Genomic DNA, 20,184 nt, shown 5'->3' on the forward strand with positions numbered 1-20,184 from the left:
CTATTACACAACACCCAATGGATCAGGATATTGAAAGCAGCTTTATTAAAATGACTTTAATTGCTACTTTGTATTCATGCAGTATGGTGAACATTCACGATGAACTGAATTTACATTTACATGTATAAATTTGGCAGGCAGCAAAGCGGTGTACAAATGAGGTGCAATCCACCAGACAATAGATTGAGAGAAACCTGTGAGAAGAACGGCCTCTCACACTCCGTTCTGTGTGTCACCTGAAACAAGGCCTGGTACCTCTAGTCGCTGTTCATTTGCAGAGCACAGCGAATGAGAAGGTTCATAAACCGGATTGAGGGAGTCGGGCTGCTGGAGAGCAATCAACAATCACTTTGTTGGACCTCAGAGCTCCCAGCTCCGTTAGTTTTTCCTCCCACCTCTAGTCTGACATTTCACCTCCATGCTCATAGCTCCCTCCTCTAACCTCCTTCTATACAGCTCCCTCCTCCTTCCTCTCATCTACCTCCTTAAAGCTCCCTCCTCTCACGTATAACTCCTTACAGCTCCCCCCTCTGCCCTATCTCTTCACAGGCCCCTCTTTACAACTCCTTCCTCCAACCTTCTTCCTCATAGCTCCCTCCTTACAGCTCCCCCCTCTCCCCTATCTCCTCAAAGCGTCCTCCTTAAAGCTTCCTCCTCTCACCTAGCTCCCTACATCTTCCTCCTCTCACCTTCCACCTCACAGCTCCTTCCTCTCCACTATCTCCCTACAGTTACAACTCTCCCCTATTTCATTACAACTCCCTCCTCTCACCTTCCTCCTTATAACTCGCTCCTTTTACCTCCCACCTTACAGCTCCTTCCTCTCCCCTATCTCCTTACAGTTACACCGCTCCCCTATCTCCTCACAACTCATCTCCCCTCCCTCCTTACATCTCCCTCCTCTGGAGCTGTAAGGAGAAGTGTGAAAGGAGGGAGCAGGGGGGCTTTAATGAGGGAGCTGTGTGGAGGGAGGTAGAGGACGGAGACTTGGAAATGGGAAATGGAAGATGGAGCCTTGAGTGTGGAGGTGAGACGTCAAACTGGGAGGTGGGAGGCAAAACTTAGAAAAGTAGTTGGGACATAGTGATTGTATACTCCTGCTCAAGTTTGGTATTTTGGTTGTGACCATCCTGGCTTGCAGAAGTGACATGAGAGAGTGGAGCTACACGTACAACCAAATGCAGAATAATATATTTTGAGGCAACTAAAAAACGGTTACAACTAATGTTCATGAGTGAAAGTTGTAAGACTTAAAACTAGCCAATGATACCATAAACCCATGTTTGCAATGTTTACTGAATCAAATGAGAAGTAGGGTCATATTCTCATAGACGTCTCTACAGCAGTAAAGACGAGAAAGGACCAGCGCCTGCACTTGTCAATGAGCAACATACTCAGTCAGATAAAACCTGATATTTCTGATTTTATATAGTGCGAGTGACAGATGCAACATTCTCAGTGAAAGTTCATGACGATGCCTAGATTTCTTGCAGACTTTGTTGGAGCACCTGAGACGGAGCTGAGCTTTATACTAATGCTGTGCTAAACCAAAGAACTTGGTCGGATCATCAGGAGTTCAATCTTAGAGAGTTAAAGGTTACGTTCCTTCGTGCATCTTGAGGAATCACTGAGGTAAGCTGAGTGAAGGACAGCTAGGTATCATCAGCACAAACCGTGAGAGAAGATAATTGGACCAAGGAAGGTGGTTTATATGACGAGAAGGGGACCAAACGCCTTTTTCGTGGTCCATCCTTGACGACCGAAGAGCATGATGAACCACTTACTCCACTTAAAAAATGTAAAATAATTGTGAAATAATCTTAATATAAAAGAGCACCGTGATTCGTGATTTGTTTACCTTCCTAAGGCTTGCTATGCAGATGATGTAATTTGTATGCACACAGCTAAGCCATGTCTCTATTGAAGTATGCCTTTAACCTTCCTCAGACATATCTGCTTATTACTTCAAACTTGTATTGAATGAAAGATAAATGTCGCTCATCACTGTACACTAGATGGTCCTCACTAGCAACAAGAAGAGAACTAAATGCTATCATTTGGTGCAATGTATATGTTATCGACTAGCTGGGTTTTTCCATGTGGTTACGAAAGTAACCAATTAATTAAAGATTATGGCAATATTTTGGAATTTTATATCAATGTTTGGTGGCTAACCTTCTCTCTTTCTATATTTAAAATTGGCTTACAAATATATAGTTTAATTTTGCGCCCTGTAGTTTTTACGTTACGTTCCTCAAACAACAGAATATAGTGCATTTGTTGCATTTGTTGCATTTTTGGCGGCGTGAGGATATATTAACTGACCCAGCAGATGGTTCTGATTTAATTTATTTTCCATGACTTGAGTAAACTTGAGTTTCTATTTTACAAAGTATTTATCATGCAGCTTGCTAAATACAGGTATTTTTCATAGTACATTTTGGCCTGCAGAACCTTTACTTTATTATTGGATTCGTATGCATTATTATTATGCTGTATTTAGTGGGCCTTTGTTTTGTTTGTATTATATCGTGATTAACATTCTGCCATTGGTTTCACACTATTCTGCAGATTGACAGTTGGTGGCAGTAACGCACCAACAAATGTATTAACGTGCCAAAGGCAATGAAGAAGAAGACTGCAAGCAAGCAAACATGGATATAAATAATGTAGGACTTTAAATATTTAAAATGGGCTTTGGAAATGCATTCAACACATTTTATAGACCACAAGGATACGCACAGTTTGTTTTGGTGAAATACACAGAATGTAAACATAACTTTTGTTTGTTCACAAGATAACTCAACAGGGTGCCTTTAAATAAAAGATGTATTTTTCCTCTGACTGTTGAATAAAAAAAAAATGGGATCAGACAGACTGACCTTGCTCATCAAAAGGCCAGCTACTCTCATCCTCTTGAGGTCTTAAGTGTTAAGCGCAGCATAAGAGGGTTAAATAAATACATTTGTTGAATTTGGGTCCATCTACTTTGAAAGGAAACTATTCAGTTCACTCAAGCCTCACTGTTTACAAGAGTTTTAGCATGGTCATGTAGACCATGACTACCTTCAATCATGGTTTAATGCACGTAAGAAGAGTTAAGCAAGGGCCAAATGTGAGCAAAGGGAAGTTTGTAATGTTTTGTAAAGCCCCACCGGCAAGATTAGCACATCCCCCCCAATCTCTGACATGCCAACAAGCCTTTATCCCCTCAACCACCAGGGGGTCTACTACTCTGGCAGACCTCCAACAGCCTACTGTGTGTGTGTGAGTTCATGCTCATGTGATTCTGTGTGTGTATGAAACAGAAAGAAGCCGACAGATAGACAAGAGTGCAAAATAAGTGCATAAACAAATGTGTGAAGTCCTCTGGCTGTGTGCCTATATATGTGTGTGTGTGCGTGTGTGTGTGTGTGTGTGTGTGTGTGTGTGTGTGTGTGTGTGTCTGTGTGCTTGTGTATGTGTGTGTAGAAGAGAGAGAGAGAGAGATGAAGATACAGAGGCAGAGAGAGATCGAGTGACAAAGAGACAGAGAAACTAATGGACACCTAAAGAGTGTATGAATGCATGAATGAATGTGTGAACGCCTGTGGCTGTCTGCTGTGCTGGTGTTGGACTAGTTGTATTTATTTCTACGACTCCATAGCTCTGCCAACCTATACTTACAAAAACACAGCCTGTTTTAATACCACTTCTCATACATCGCATGTGTGTGGGTGTAAACAGCAGAAAGCTTACCATCAGACAGAAAGTATTCCACCTCTCCGCTTTTGGCCTCGTCCCCATCTCGAGCCTGGAGCTGGTAGACAAACGTTCTCGCTGGGCCCTCAGGGGACACTACAGCCAGGTAAGGGTACGGCTTCATATTCCACTCAGGGACGTTGTCATTGACATCAGTGATCTTCAGCTTCACCTTGTTCAGGTACCAGTCTGGGCCTGGGGGATTGAGCAGAGATAGTGACGAAGCTGTGGTTACTGAAAGTGACAGCTGTCATGTAACTGTGTGTGTGGACGGGAGACAAGCAGCCACGGGAATCCGAAGCACCGACAAGCAGCGAGTCAACTGAGGGTACAGTTATAGGAGATATAAATCATTTCCAGTAGATAGTAAATCATAATGATGTTTAGAATACAACTCAAAAATATGTTTGAGAGGCTCTTTGGAGAAAGATTCAGGTAGACAAAAACTACTGAAGAAGACTCCAAGGCACTCTCTTTGGGTCGGCACATTCAGCAAGAGATAAGCCAGATTTTGAAAGCATTCAACCAAAAATCCCAGCCCAGTGCTGCCTGCTCTTTCCCAACGAAGTAGCTAACAGCACATTCGGGTCAAATAAAATGATTGGATGGGCTTATTACAGTCCTGCAACAGCCACAGACAGCGTTTTTTTTATTGTTTATGTCAGAGCAATTTAGTGATTGCAGCCGGGAAGTAAAAAAAAAATGGCAACAAATATTAAAAAAAAGGTTTCTAAAATGCATGACCTACTTGACTTTATTGTCATGGTAGAGCCCTTTTGGCTCTCTGACAAAGGCTTGACGCTGAACGCATATTTAAACTGCCAGTGTGGAAGATTTAGTGACATCTGGCAGTGAGGTTGCAGATTACAACGAGCTAAATAACCCTCTGGTGACCCTTCCCATTCCACGCGTGTTGGAGATCTATGGGGCCCTTCACGTAGTGTAAAAACACATCTACTGGTCCCTCTTAAGGGCCAGATTTGGGTTTGTCTGTTCTATGAAGAGGACCCGCTCCTTATGTACGTATGAAGGACTCATTTTAAGGTCATAAAAACACAATGATTCTTAGTTTTTTGTGATTTTAAACAAATACAATAAAACCAGGAATACTATACTCCATTTCTGCTAGTAGATCCCCTTCAATCATACACACTGGACTTTTAAGAGATTGCATTTTCTTGATAATTAAAAAAAAACTTAAACTTCTTGTAACTGCATTGGGAAACTGATACCAAGACAGAGTTGATTCAGCTTCAGATTTTTGGTCAGAGCAAATCACCACACTATCCTGGTAATGTACCCGCTATCTTTCCACTTTCTTTTGCTTCACCATATCTGCCGGGTTGTCAGTGGATGTCAGGAGTTCTGTTAAGGCCCATGGTGGAGGCTGGTCGACGTGACGTCATCCATTGATTCTCCATCAGGACTCCCATCCAGGAATCCAGACAACCAGGTTCCCATGGGAGAACGAGCCTCAGCCACAACCTCATCTACCAAGTCTGTTTAAAGCTACCTTGATCTTCCCACAGGGGCTTGGTGATGATGCCTCATGGCTGCAGGCACAGTGCACACTGCCTCACTGGTGTGAATAAGAAGATTCCAGGAATCCAATTACCAACTCGCTCTCCCTGAGTCTGGGCAGGCGGCAAGAAAGCAAGGAGGAGCCGTGTACAACTCCGTTGCAGTCTCTGTGACAGGAGCGTAGTGCGCCTCTAGCTGGAACTGATGGGAGGGGATTGTTATCCGCATTAAATACAATGACACAATTTGGAAACAATGTGCACAAAAGAACTCCTGCCAGTGTCACAAGCCCGATCTAGGGCACGTTTTGGGTGAACTCTATTCCTGCAAATTGGAGCAAGACACTGAATTCTGTGCGAAGACGCAATATCTGCAGATATTGGCTGTGATCTTGTGTCAACGTGGCATGAAGGAATGTCAGAAGAGCTGCCAACCAGTTCAGTAGGCTGCGATCCACAGAGGCCATCTGCCTTACCCTTGAGAAGAAGAACCCCCTGCCAGGACCAACACACACGCGCACACACACACACACACACACACACACACACACACACACACACACACAAACAAACACACAGATATAAACACAATCACAGACATTTGACATACAGGCAAGTCATCCCGTCACACCCAGACACTGCTTGCACATTTGATGTAGCTGACATTTGCATGTCTCTTTCCATCTTCCGGTCTCTTTCCATCTCTCTTGCTCTCTCTCTCTCTTTCCATCTCTCTCGCACTCACTCTCTCTCTCTCTCTCTCTCTCTCTCTCTCTCTTACACACACACACAAACACATAGCAGTGCACACTTACGCAGAGAGGTGAGTTACCTAAGGGGTAAAAGTAACTATGGATTCCAAATCCCATTATGTAAAAGCTCTCCTATGTGTGGCCACAGGCTATATATGTACTTTTTAATCCAAGACAAAAGCAGTAGTTGTTTTTCCATGCATCCTTTCACAAGCCGACATAACAGATGTGCGGTCGCTTTATAAAACAGTTCCACTTTGTCGGTTTCACTAAAATTCTGTGTGTCTTTAAAGTCAAATAAAGCCAATAAAAGCAAAACATATATTGGTGATGAGCAATATATGAATGCAGCAAATGCTACAAAGCCCTCAAACTGTATGAATTGCTATAATACATCTTTTACAGCACCTACAGTAGTCTTCGCTCAAAAGAGTTGGAAAGCAGAAAATAGATGCTGAGATCACAATTTTTATTTCAACTGGCTTACAGTTAAGATGCATTTTGATGGAAAATACAATGTGTTGCACTACAGACTAGCTCTGGAGCGTTCACAGCTGAAACACAATAGCTATAAAGTGTGTGACAGCTCCTAAAAGGATTGTTAGAGGGATAATAACAGAGGGAGGAAGGAGCTAGAGGAGAGAATTAATCTAGCTTTCTGCTCAGGCTTTAAAGTTGCTCTGCGCAGAGAAAAGTTCTGACTCGGATCTGACGATAGTTCGTTTTGGATAAATAGCCACTGTATCGTGGGGCCAGAGAAACTAATCAATGCTCAGATGCTATCTGCTTAAAATGTCGACAGCGGCAGTTCATGCAATTTAAGCCAGATCATCCTGCCCTGTAAGACGGAACAATCCTTTCGTGATGAATAATGAGAAAGGATAAACATTCCTTTGCAAAGTAAAGGGGTTTAAAAGGCACTTAATGAAAAATAAATCAGAGCTCCAGCACTTAACATTTAGTTGACTATCAAATCTTTGCGGGGAGCAGTGCAAGACGCATTTCTTGCCTCCCTCCTGCTTGTTCGTGTCTTTCCCAACCATGTCTCTGTGGTAATGGTGGTGATGATTTTACAAGGCTCCATCTAATTAGCTTGTTACAGAGAGACTAATCAGAGCCAAGGCAGATAATTAGAGCCTATCAGCTCTGGAATGATAAATGAAGTGTGTGTGTGTGTGTGTGTGTGTGTGTGTGTGTGTGTGTGTGTGTGTGTGTGTGTGTGTGTGTGTGTGTGTGTGTGTGTGTGTGTTCGCGAGGTGAGAGATCGCTTGTGTGCAGGGGCAAGCGAGACTGCACGCTGCATGTTCTCAGGCTGCAAACGTGTGAGATTTCTCTCTGATCTGGTGAGTTAAGAGGGAGTGGCTGTGAGCGATGCCCCGCGAGCACCAAACCGACACAACCTGCCCCACCTGACCGAGACAAAAGATCTGATCAAATAACCGGGCGAGGCAGAAGGCTCACAGGCTCCACTGAATTTTTCAACGTCAAATATGCTTTCTGCTCGCTCGGTGTGATGAAAAGCCGGCCGATTCTGTACGCTACAATCCCATAAGTATAAGAGCATCTGCTGGATGAACACAACAATGTATTGCAAAAAAAAGTGACACGGGTGCACTGTGTGTTTGGCCACGGCTCAGTGACTACAGTGAGTGTGGAGTGTTTGCATGTGTGTGTGCGCCAGTTGTGAGTTGTGTGTGTGTGTGTGTGTGTGTGTGTTCTACATTTCTGCAAGCCTGCCTGTTGATGTTTCCTGCTGTTAATCCTCTCCTTGGGTAGTTGCTATATAAAGCTGCTAAGTGGCTTGCCGGTATGAAAAAAAAAAAAGTTGTCTCAAGTGCTTCTGTGCACACATGTACACTGCCCACAGTGCAGAGACACTGAGTGTGTGTGTGTGTGTGTGTGTGTGTGTGTGTGTGTGTGTGTGTGTGTGTGTGAGTGTGTGTGTGTGTGTGTGTGTGTGTGTGTGTGTGTGTGTGGGATGGGGATGAGAGGAACCAGAGTGAAGGAGAGAGGCACAGATACAGAAACACAAATATCTACAGAGGGAGAGAAAGAGACAGAGAGGAGGAAAAGGCAGACAGCGTGGAGGATGGAGTATTGTGTGATGCTTAGCAATAAAATAACATTCCAGAGACGAGAGCACAAGGGAAGCACAACAAACAGAGGAGCACAACAAAAGACACTGGGAGCATCCATGTTTGGAATGAAAACATACAGAAGCAGAGCATCAGCCACAAGAGGAGAAAATTAGGATAAAGAACATACAGTGAAATTAATATCGGAGGGTCTTCTTATGAACCCCTTGGTCCTCCTGCGTCCAATGAGGGAGGAAATTAAGATACAAATATTTCTGTGTGGAATTAAACAAATTGTGTCTGCAAGCATAAATACCAATGGCCCGTGAGAGACATGGAATTTCAGTGGTGCTTTTCTAGCAGCCAGTGAATGGAAAGTGAAAATCAGCTCAATGGGGGTGTAATAAGGTACATTAACCGAGTGTTTGCAGTGTTAAGGAGGCTCTATTCTAAGCCCACACCCTCCCCTCCCCCATCCCTGCGCTTAAAGCAGAGTGTGAAGCCGTCAGCAGGAGATCAACACGCTAAAAGCACCGGGGACAGAAATCTATTAACTCAGGGATCCCGACACCACACACCCTGGACTTTGCAGCTCAGAAAGGCTGACACACTTACTGTACCATGTACACACACATGCAGGCATTTTGAACCCAGAACAATTAGGAATGGGAGACATCTCCAAGTTCTGCACATTATTGTTACTCCAAATCTGCATCTCTGCACAAAATGCACATAAAAGTGTTTGATAAAGCGGCCTGCATGTGTCTTTTAGGAACTACATGTGCAATCAAGATTGACAGGATTGTTCGATGTTACAAATACGCTAAAAAAACAGGGTTACTAAACAGAAGGAAGCTGCATGAAGGCCAGTGGAAATGTAATGGTGGTTACTTTACTTTTGCATCTGTTATTTGTTCAGTCTCTTTTCAAACTTGGAACAATTTGGAACAATGTTGCCCTGCTTGGACGGAGACCAACAGACTTTGTTGCTGAGATCACAAAGAAAGCGCCGCAAAAGGGGCAGAAATTAGCGTATCCACCCTGTTGTTTGTTTCCATCACTGCTGATCGAAGCTGGAGCCGATAAACACCTGCGACTACTGCAGAGTCATTTGTTCCAGGAATGAATGCCGATTGTAACCTTTTCCACTAAAAACAAAAGACAGATGTCAGTGGGTGTTAGTGGTCCCCCCCCAGTGGGAATTATGGGGGCATTTAGTGGTCCCCAAACCAACAGACCATCTTTTAAAGGTTCTGTCTTTCAAAGGAACAATCACTTTCAAAATAGCCACCAAGACACAAAAGACAAAGCACTTTTGTGGAAGAACAATTTGTGACTTTTGTGAGAAAATGTCTGATTTACTGCAACACTATTAGAGCTAGGGCTGCCGCCACATCCCTCACAGTAGCTACTAACTCTCCAACGACTGCGCTTCTACAGCAGTAAGATAGAAACAGATACAATAATAGATAGATGCATGTATGGATATATGTGTGACTCACCAATCCAATAGATAGCAATGCCTAAAATTGGCAATGGGGAGCAATGTAGAGAACGGAAAATATCCACACAGCAGTAAGTATATATACGCCCTGAACTATTAATAGTGATAAAAGGTTCTTCCACTGAAGATGTTCAGTATATCTCTAATCACAGATGCGGAAGGCTCAAACCATTTTCTCTTTTTTTTTTCTTGCACTATAGTTCAGCCAAAAGAAATACAAAAGTAATTCAATCCATTTTGTTTTAGTGCCTTGAGCAAGAAAAATGTGACCCATTCACTTCTATTCACTTGCATACAAGAAGAGGATTTAGAGAGGAGCAAGTGTTCAATGGAGATATGCTGGCACTGAATATAGCCTTCAGGGAAAAGAAATATAATTAGCTGAAATATTTTAAATTCCATTTAAAACAACTTTGGCATATGATTTATTTGCATTGGTCTATGGATTTGTCTTTGCATGCTCAAATAACTTGCAATATATATAAAGTTAAATATTTTCAATTCTGAAACTACTTTTATATCTGTGAGACGTTTACCATCTAATTCTTTTAGAGGCCCCGGACTGGTAGGAGGCCCCGGGGAAGACCAAGGACACGCTGGAGGGATTATATCTCCCGGCTGGCCTTGGAACGCCTCATGGTCCCCCAGAATGAGCTGGAAAGTGTTGCGGGTGAGAGAGAAGCCTGGGTCGGCCTGCTGAACCTGCTGCCACCGCGACCCGACCCCGGATAAGCGGTTGAAAATGGATGGATGGATTGACGTTTACCATGTATTTCTTTTCACACATTAACACATATTTTCTCTACGGAATTCAGAAAATATCTATTGCCTCCCAAGGAAACTCAACATGGCAACGGCTGAGCCGGCGATTTGCAAATCAATGAGTGAAAATCCTGGGTCACGTTTCGAAATCCTTCATTGTGTGGCACCTGGACTATTGGTAAACACTATGCTCGTCTGCGTCCAAAAACATCCTCGGCAAATTACAATTTGGCCGGAACAGAGCAGCTAGCACTGTAAGGTTACATTACAGCCTCCCATGGTTCATTAATGAGCAAAGTAGAACATCAAGCTTGGCTACGTTGTTCAGCATTTATATTCCACCAAGTAGTACTGCAATAACACACGAAAGCACAACACCAGATTGTTGATAACGCTCATATTGTGGTGCGCTGCATGAGGACTAACTTGTTGAAAACATTTACATAGCCGTAACAAACTGGATAATGTAATGTACCCCTTAATATCCGCCTAATAAAGAATAAATCATCCTTTAAGAAAGAATATGCAGAGGCATTTGTTAGCATGCAGATGATACTGGATGTCAGGTGTGCACCTCAGGAATATCAGCACATCAGGTAATGGGAATCATTTAAATACATTTCTATTTTTTGTTTGCAATCAAAAACACACATAAATTGACCAATGATTGGTTAATGAATGATTCCCATTCCCAGAGCATAGTGTATGCTCTTTTGACAGGAGAAAACAATACAGTGCCACATTTAGTACTTAATGTGTGCTGCTCTCCAGAGCCACAGACGAGGACAGATACGCAGCTGCACATTATAGAATTCTCAATGAAGAGCCTATATGAATTATACTCTTCCCACTGTGGGATCCTCCATCAAAGGCTTAAACCCTCGTAAGACTGCAGGCACTGCCTACACACTCAGTATACTCTCACACTGCATGCAACAACTCTCAGGTAAAAGCATTCGTGTTCATTCAGTAAACTCAGGCGTCCCTATGGTGTAAGGCCAATACTTTGTCAACACAACGTGATTCTACACCAACTTTACTGCATGTAATCTCACTCCCAGTCTCCTAAGGTTTTGTGTATCACGAGTGTCAACTATTGACTAAATGCCCAAACGAACCCTATATAAGGATATATGTTATGGCTCTCAAAGCCCCAGTGAAACAGAGTGTCTTTAGCCTCTGCACTGTGACTTATTTCACAGTGAATACTTGAGCGGGGTATAGTTAGGAGAGGGATTTAAATCAAATTCTTCGCATTTGATTGGACCACTGAATGGTCCTATCAATATCACGGTTTAACGCGATATGGAGGCACAGACGACTGGAGGGAGGCCGGGCGCCATTCATCTGCATGTGCTGCCTGCACAGCGGTGACACAGAGCATTTAATAGCTGCAAAAGTTTCCCTTGAATGAATTAAACTATCTACTATGGTCCACAAAGTGTGGTTTCTTTTCAATCACTGGTGAAGATATACTGACATTTTTCTTTTTTTACATATATTTGGCATTTAAAAAAAGATATATGAATAATTAACACAAGGACAAAGAATTAAAACGGTGTTATTACTATGTGTTTATTTATGCACACTAAAGGTGTTAACAGCAATAACATGAACAGTGGCCCCATCAATTAAGTGACCCTGTGAGCCATGCCAGTGAGTGAGCATGCACATAACCAAAGCCCTGAAACCGGCTCACCTTAATGGATTGAAGCCATCTTTAATGTTCTGAATTATTTTCATGCTTTGACAAGTCAAATGTCTGCTGTGAAAAAGGTGTGAAGATTGAGATTCTTGTCTGAAAAAGATTGAATAATAGATTCTGCACCGTTTGCATCTTCAGACTAACACCTGCGTGTGGATGCATTGCCTCTGACATTGAGATTATGCCACGCAAAGCTTGTTAAGTAACATACTGAAGCAACACGCTGACCAGACATCATTTGAACATGAACCGACAGAAGAGAGGAGAAGCACAAATACATCCATGACAAGAACCTTAGTCACTTTGAAAATGACTCATCAAACTCCTGCAGGCCATAAAGATGAGGATACAAATTTGTCTCACTGAGTTAATCAAAATGTCATGTCTGTACTAAAAAACAGGCCTTCTGCCCTCCATTGTGTGGAAACTTTTTCGGGGTTTAGCCCAGAAACCTCAGTCAAATTAATATACTGTGAACACATACGCTGTACACTTCAAGCACAAACCTCCTGTCCCTAGAGGTGTAAACAAATAATGGTGCATTAGTTTAGTTGAAAAGCCCGCTGTGAGGAATTGTAGTTATGGCATATTGCATTAAGGAGACTCCTTTTTGTCAGCAGTGTTTGTGACTCACGTACCAAGACAATCTGTGTCAAAATGTAATCTTTCGTGTGTCTATGAATTTGCTGTGAGTAACTTTGGAAAATGTAGCCTACCTTTTACAAGTATGAAAATGCCCAAATGTAACAGAATAAAATCTAAAACATATGATGCTTTGAAACTTTACTCAAAGCATTGGTATTACCGTTAGATGAAATCATTATTATAATTCCACTGGCACACATCTATAGATTTGTTGGTGGGTTGTTGCTCTACAACATAGTAGTATAAGAAGAGGGGATGATCTGCTATTTTGCCCACATTGTATAGGACGCAACAAAATATATGAAATGCAGTTCATGTATTTTTTCCGTGGTTTCATGGAGCCCTAAGATGTCTGATCAGTTTCTGGAAGCAACAACTTAACTATCAGGATTGATCAGGAACCCAACTGAACATTTAGTTAGTTTAAGGGTATTTTTTGCTGTGAGGCACGAGAAATGTATATTTGGCATCGTTGAGATAACATTTTCATACCATCTCCTCGTAACATTTCTGATGTTTCGCATTACTTTCAAGTCAATAGCTGTCAATGGAGCCAGTTCCAATTTTCCATCGCACCAAAATGTTTGGCTTGCTTTTAAAAGGAAAGTGAGTCATGCTGCCGTGGATCTTTTTAGATATGTTACAATCGTCATGCAGCAAATTCCAACACACAAAGGCCTCATCGTCTTGAGAAGATCTATGGTTACGTCTGCTGTTATGGTTGATCGTGTTGCTCATGTCCTACATTAACAAAGGACACCATATGTATCATTGACTTTGACTATAAATGTTTAAGAAAAAGGTCTGATCGTGTCTGAAATACAACAATCACAATACTTGTTTTTCACACTAGTTGCAGCTCCCCCCGCATTTACCTTGGCCACAGTATGTTGCAATAAAGAGAAATGATGTATCACCGTTATATCAGCTTCTTCCACACCAAATGCTCAAAACTGTGTTTTTTACTGATGTGCTAAAATCTAATTGTATATTTGACTGAGACATATTAATGAAAATACAACCGCCCGAGAAAATGCCTTCCACATTACAAATGTTCACATATATGAGCCAGCAGTTATTGTTCCCTCCTGCATCAAAGAAGAAATGTCAAGAACGTTGATCGACGATTTTGTCTTACAGCCAACCCTAATCAGAATATGTGGATAAATATAGACGTTTCTTTCTGTCAGAAAATCTGGGCAGATCAGAAAGGTTTGACTAATTTGATGGATGATTTTAAATTTGTAACTAGGAAATGTAGTTGAAGCAAAACATTGATAACTGGTTTAATCTATTGCAATTAATCCGATGCCAAAAGCTGATGATATTATTCTTGTGTAAAATAATAATCTTCCAGCACTAGCTACAGTCAGACATTGTAAATATAATGAAGTAAAAAGGAAATACAAAAGAAAAATGCAAATACTACAATATTGTACTCACTTAGTTAGCTTCTGCCAGAGTACAGTGAAGTTGCACAAGTTATTTCAGACATCCAGGGCATCCCAAATTACACAGGACAAAACTCTCCCAGTTGAATCATCAGCACAAACAATACAAACTGAGCATATTTGAACTAAACATAATGGATTCAGTTGTGAAACAACCCACTCACCACCTCAGAACGCCAATAATATGAGTGGAGAAAGGTGCTATAAATAAAACAAAAAAATCAACTTTAAGGTTAAATCTCTTGCAGTATTTTGGGGGGCTACTGTCTGCCTGCCAGGAGAGCAAACAACCAGGACTTCCAACCTGTAGCCTGCGGGGCCAAGCTCTCATGTTGCACAGTATGAAGACTTAATATTTCTCAGAGCAGACGTTTCACGAGCCAGGCTAATGTTTTCCAAAGCCTTTGTGCTAAGCTAACGTCGGGCTACACACATCCCTGACCTTCAGCATGTCTGCTCTCTAGATGCACATAGATCATGTTGATATTGATATTCTTATCTGCCTCTGCCTGTAGGCAGCAATGAATACTAATTCCCCCCAACTGTCGCAGTGTTCATTTAGTGTGTCAAGTTGGAGAATACAACTGGTGACAAACCATCAGAAACACAAACAGAAAAGCTTATACAAAGCAGAAAAGTTGCACTAACTCACATAAAAACAGGCTTAATAGTCCACTCACCATTTCAGCAAATGCTAAATATACCATCAAAGCCAGCAGGACTCAGTGCCCCCAACAAATCCATATTAGTCCGACGGCATAATGAGGGCAGTAACAGGTTGACTGTTGAATGAAAGGTAATTAGGTTTTCTAAAAAAACTAGAAAAAGACACAATGTTGCAGTATACATTTCTTCAGGCAAGTGGCTTCAAAGTGTCGAGGCCCTTGACGGTCTATTATCTCTTATCTAGACTTTGAAACAGTCGAAAACAAAACAGCTTTTTTTTTTACTACAGATATTCTTTAAGGGTACTGTAGATCTGGAGTTAAAAGCTCCCTTTCCCTATCTCCATATCTATCTTGTTGCATAAGAAGAAACAAATTGAAGGCAAAACTTTGATTGGAGGGCAACAGAAGAAGCTACAATCTCCATTCTATAAATGTCATACCGCTCTGTTTTCTTTGAGCTCTTGTTGGGCAGGTGAAGGTAAATAAACCAATTGAACGTTTCAAATAAAATTAAAGTGACAACAAGTGACCGCCAGTGTGTGGGACTCCTTGTTTCTTCTCAAATGAAACTTGGGAGAAATAACTGTAGAAAGGTATTAGGTCTCATTTACATAAACACTATATTAGTAGTCAAGTATTGTATCTTCACAACTATCTGCGATACCGTACATAATTAGATCGGCCTGTGAAGTACGCTCTCTATTCTCCAATCTGCGATGGAACAATGTAGCTGCTATCCAAGCAGACACTTAGTGTAGAAATAATATGCACTCATGCATACGTACAGTACGGTGCACTCGCCCGCCCTTCCACCCACCAACCAACTACACTACAAAAGACATTGATGTGCAACGGCAATACAAGGTATGCAGATATAATTTGTTGTTTGGCCTTTCTCTCCATTCTCTGCACGTGTGTGCATGTTTTCCCAACTTGTCTATACCGCGTGTGTACATTTGTGTGTTGTGTACTGTTTGGTGCTGTCAGAGTATTGAATTGGGTCTTGTTTGTGCATTCATGTGTTTGTGGGCTTTCACGTGTGTGAAATTGTCTGTGCCTGTATGCATGTGATGTCAGCATGCCATACTTTTTGTATGTGTGTGTGTGTGTGTGTTGTGTGCGTTGACTGATGAGTAACAGTAGCTGTGTACATGTCTGTTTGTGTGCGTTTCCAGTCGAAAGCAGATGTGTGAGATGCTCCTCTGCACCCCTCAGCTCAGACTTGCCTGGGGTTAAGTGGAACGTGTAGGGAGTTCAAAGAAACCCAACGCAGTTCCAGACAAAAAAAAAATGTCCTCAAAGAATAGTGAGTAGGTTTGGGTTTGATGTTCATGAAGGTCGAAAAGAGAAGGAAAGAGGAAATGGCGATTGAAACCACGTTGCTCTCTTCCATCCCAGCCAGAAAAGTGCACTGTTCATACCAGAGGCTTTCATTTTGTCATTAGTCTCTATCAGCACCCGTCTGTTAGTGTTAGTGTGTGTCAGAGAGCTATCTTTCTCGCTCTCCCTGGTTTGCTGATGGAGACGTAATTTCAGCTTTATGATGTACGCACTGAGAGCATGTGAGGGAGTGAAACAGTGAAAAATACTTTATGTGTTCCTCTGCGTGGACATAGAACGGCACACATCTGTGCCTTTCCTCTGAGTGCATTCGTATGATCGTGTGTGTGGAAAAATGTGGGATAGGGTCCAACTCCTGCCGCTGTCCCCATCACTGAATGGGCTGTTAATAGAGAGTAATGAGGGAGTACTTTCAGAGCAGATGTGCCCTCCCCAAAATTCTGTTTTACCCCGAGACTGTAAAGTTGACCCAAGCGAGACATCAGCATGCAGCCGCTCCCTCGCTCTGATTAAGCTTTGCATGTGGTGCGGGATTTGGAACGGTTTGTTCGCTAAGTTTGCCTAACGCTGCTGTACCCCAGGAAGTAAGAGTAAGTATCATTTCGACATAGCACCTAGAGTCACATCAAATGACAAAAACCCTGGTTGTGTCAGGCAGGCCCAAAATCTGTTAGAGGACCATCTTCTTCACTGGAGTGTGAAATTATTTTAGCTCTCTGCTCATTATAGGATTTTAAAATGCATTATAGTTAGGGCTTTTATGGTGTGCCGCGGCATTAATTCAATTTGCCCCATTCACGCTTTCTTATTATCATGCTCAGTTCAAGCTACAGGGGGAGGAAGCTGCTGAGCAGTGCTGCCTTATCTCTAAAGAATATAAACTACACTACCCAGCTCAATCAGAGCCAACCCAGACTGCCTCATCCCTCCATCTACTTTTCCTCTGTCTCCCCCTCTCCTTTTCTCCCAATGCTGCTTCCTGTGGCGACCCCCATCTCTCTTTCCGTCTTCCATTCCTCTCTCCATTTCCTTCTGAGTTGGTGATTGATGGGGGTTGTCCTCGGAGCCCTTTCGATATCTTTCCATTGAAGCACATATATAAGCAAAGAAACACAAACGCACACACACACACACGCATACACACACACAATCCATGCAGTTAGAGACGCCAACACACACAAACATATGCACACAGCTAGACCAGGGCCAGGCAGAAGCAACAGAGGGAGCTGCGCAGATTTAATGGGAAAACAAGCAACGATGTATGGGTGAGACAGCGTTAATATATCACTGAAACCAGAACCAGGGTCTGTTTGCTTAGCACAAGAGAGGGAGGCATTCTGGGAACACCCTGCATCACTGGCTGTTATTGCGCAAAGATACAATAATGTGTTGCATTACTGCAAATGTATTTCTGCGGAAGTACACCAGATTATTATGGCGCAGCAGACTCTGACAGTGTTCCTCCGATGCAAACGCAAAGAATAAATGAATAATAGAACATATGGGTTGTCCATTGACTTTAATGCACATGCACACACACCAACACACACACACACACACACACACACACACACACACACACACACACACACACACACACACGTGCACAAACATGCAACGCACTGCACTAGTCACATGCATTAAACTGTAACTCAGCATGTGACCGCGGCATGGCTTATTGGTAATGGGGGAAGAGGAAGAGGATGAGGATAAAGTCCTCATTTAGATATCTAATCCAGTGAGCAGTCTGTCCTGTGAGGACCATCATCTCCCGTCATTACCAGCAAGATTAAGCAAGATCAATGTTTATCACCCACTGTGTGAGAGGGAAACCAAGCGTTAAACTCCCCCACCGCATCGCGATTTGTCCCAATGTGTGTTATCTGAGCTACATAAAAAAATTCTAACATATGTAAAGACTAATATTAATCAACTTTAATGCCCCAAATCTGTCATAATGTTCACACATTCACATTGGATGAACATGATCGTATATTAACATCTTTTTTATTTTAAGTAATGCTCCATCAGTCGGATTTACTGTAAATATACGGTGATCTCGCATTCAATCCAAAAATTACATTTTGTCAACCTCATCGCTATCTATCTGAGTTAGGGATATAGGGTGAAAAATGCCGGCAGTTCTTGCCGATGTTCTCTGTGTCACGCAGCTGCAAAGTCTGTTGTTCTTCCTGCATCCAGGGAAATAGTTCAACAAAGGTTTGAGGCAAGGAAGAACTACAGAGTGCTACTTCAGCTTTGGTAGCCGTGAGTCAAAAACATCAATAATGATAAATATCACAATATAGCATGTTTTCTGGTAATTAAATAAATACATAGCATGATTGAAATGTCCACATGGTGAAGATTATTTTTGTATGTGTGAAATAAATACTTGAAAAGTACTGATTATTTTCTTATTTTATGGAAAAATCAGCAAAATTATCAGATTTTCCGAGACATTTGAGTTAGTTGGTGGTTTTTATTATCAACTTAGTTATTGGGCATTGCAACATCTTAATATATGATTTGATCACAATATGATTCCACTGAAAGACACATTATTCCCCAGAATAAAGAGTCAGCATATTTCCACATTTTACTTTGTGAATTGAGGATTTATTTTTTCCAAACCAGAGTAGCTGATGGTTGGAACAGTGAACAAAACAACCTCTACTTTCTCGGGTTAGTATAACAGCGCTATTGAATAATTTTTCCAGTGGATTACATTTAACATCAGCGTGAATTGGACATCCACATAAAAGGTGGCAAATTATTCCTTTAAGACAGGCTGAGTGACTCATTTGTAACTTTGAACGCATAATTATTCATGTGGCTAACCGAACATTTAGGGACAGATTCTCAATTTAGTATTTGACAGATGCAGCCGTTTCTCAGTCAGCGATATCCATCAAAACCAAGTTAACGCACATTTAAACAATTCATTATTGAAATGACATGATTAAATAGAAGCTGTGGTGTCAGGCAGAAAGGGCAGGAGTAATTATAGTCGATAAGTTGTGAAAAATGACGTCTAAACACGCTCTTGTTTTTAATCTTTTTCTTTGTTTTATTTTGAGTAAAAGGGCTTATGAGGACCACTGCACTCTGTTCTGTTCCAGATCTTGATCCTTAATGTGTGGCAGTGGCGCGTGTCTGTGTGTTTCCACAGCGAGGCTGGCACCACTAACGACACAGCAGCATCCTATCCCATCCTTCTCAGCACATCATAAGACTGTGGAGACCATATGGTCTGATTAGTCCACAGAATTAAGCCCTACACTGTCGAGGCCGAGAGGAAGATAGAAAGAAAGTCATCCACGTTCACGGGTTTAGCTGAGAACGGACACAAATTGGGAGCTGGAACAAAAAAAAAGAAACCCTCACAGACATGATCCACACGCACCACAACACAAGTTTGAAACAGACATAACAGAAACGTTCAAATACAGAGGGAAAGAACATATAAAAGCATGCGATAAACAGTCCGAGCCAGATCACAAAACTAGCAAGAACAAAAACGGTCTTTTGTATGTTATTCTTTGCGCTGTTCAGATCCTCTGTTTGTATATCTTTCTATATATCTGCAACTCTCTCTATCTCTCTCACACACACACACACACACACACACACTCATAGTCACATTTGATGAAATGAAACGACCAATGTAGCCCATGCTCTCTCCCGGAGGCTCATCAGCCCGGAGAGGCACTACATTTTCTCTGCATCAAAAACACCTGCTACTGTAATAAGTCATCCTCTGGCTGTGATGGAGTTGTAGACCGTCTCCCTGTTTCCTGGAATTGATTAGTAACTGAACCATGAGATGGACGTCGTCTTCAAACACATTTTCTAATCTGGGCTGCAGTCCCCTTTCCTTTTTCCTTCTACAGAGTCTTTCTCTTTGCCAGCAAGACTAAAAAGTCTGACATCTCTCGCAGTCATTTTCATCTTTCTAACAAAAGCCACTCTCACACTGCAAATTGCTGTTGCGCAATTACTGCAATTTCTGCAATT

At 42.0% G+C, this 20,184-nt stretch overlaps 1 protein-coding gene across 1 annotated transcript in view; it reads right to left on the reverse strand.

Annotated features, from left to right (window-relative positions):
- LOC306741512 (neural-cadherin-like) overlaps window positions 1-20,184 on the reverse strand; it is a gene marked incomplete at both ends in the record, with an annotated part of 78,597 nt that overhangs the window by 49,795 nt on the left and 8,618 nt on the right. The window contains one exon of the mRNA XM_079223811.1: window positions 3,739-3,936. Within this exon, the coding sequence (XP_079079937.1) occupies window positions 3,739-3,936 (198 nt within the window). The remainder of the gene's footprint in view (window positions 1-3,738; window positions 3,937-20,184) is intronic.

Source organism: Taurulus bubalis (genome assembly GCF_910589615.1).
Source record: "Taurulus bubalis genome assembly, chromosome: 9".
NCBI lineage: Eukaryota > Metazoa > Chordata > Actinopteri > Perciformes > Cottidae > Taurulus > Taurulus bubalis.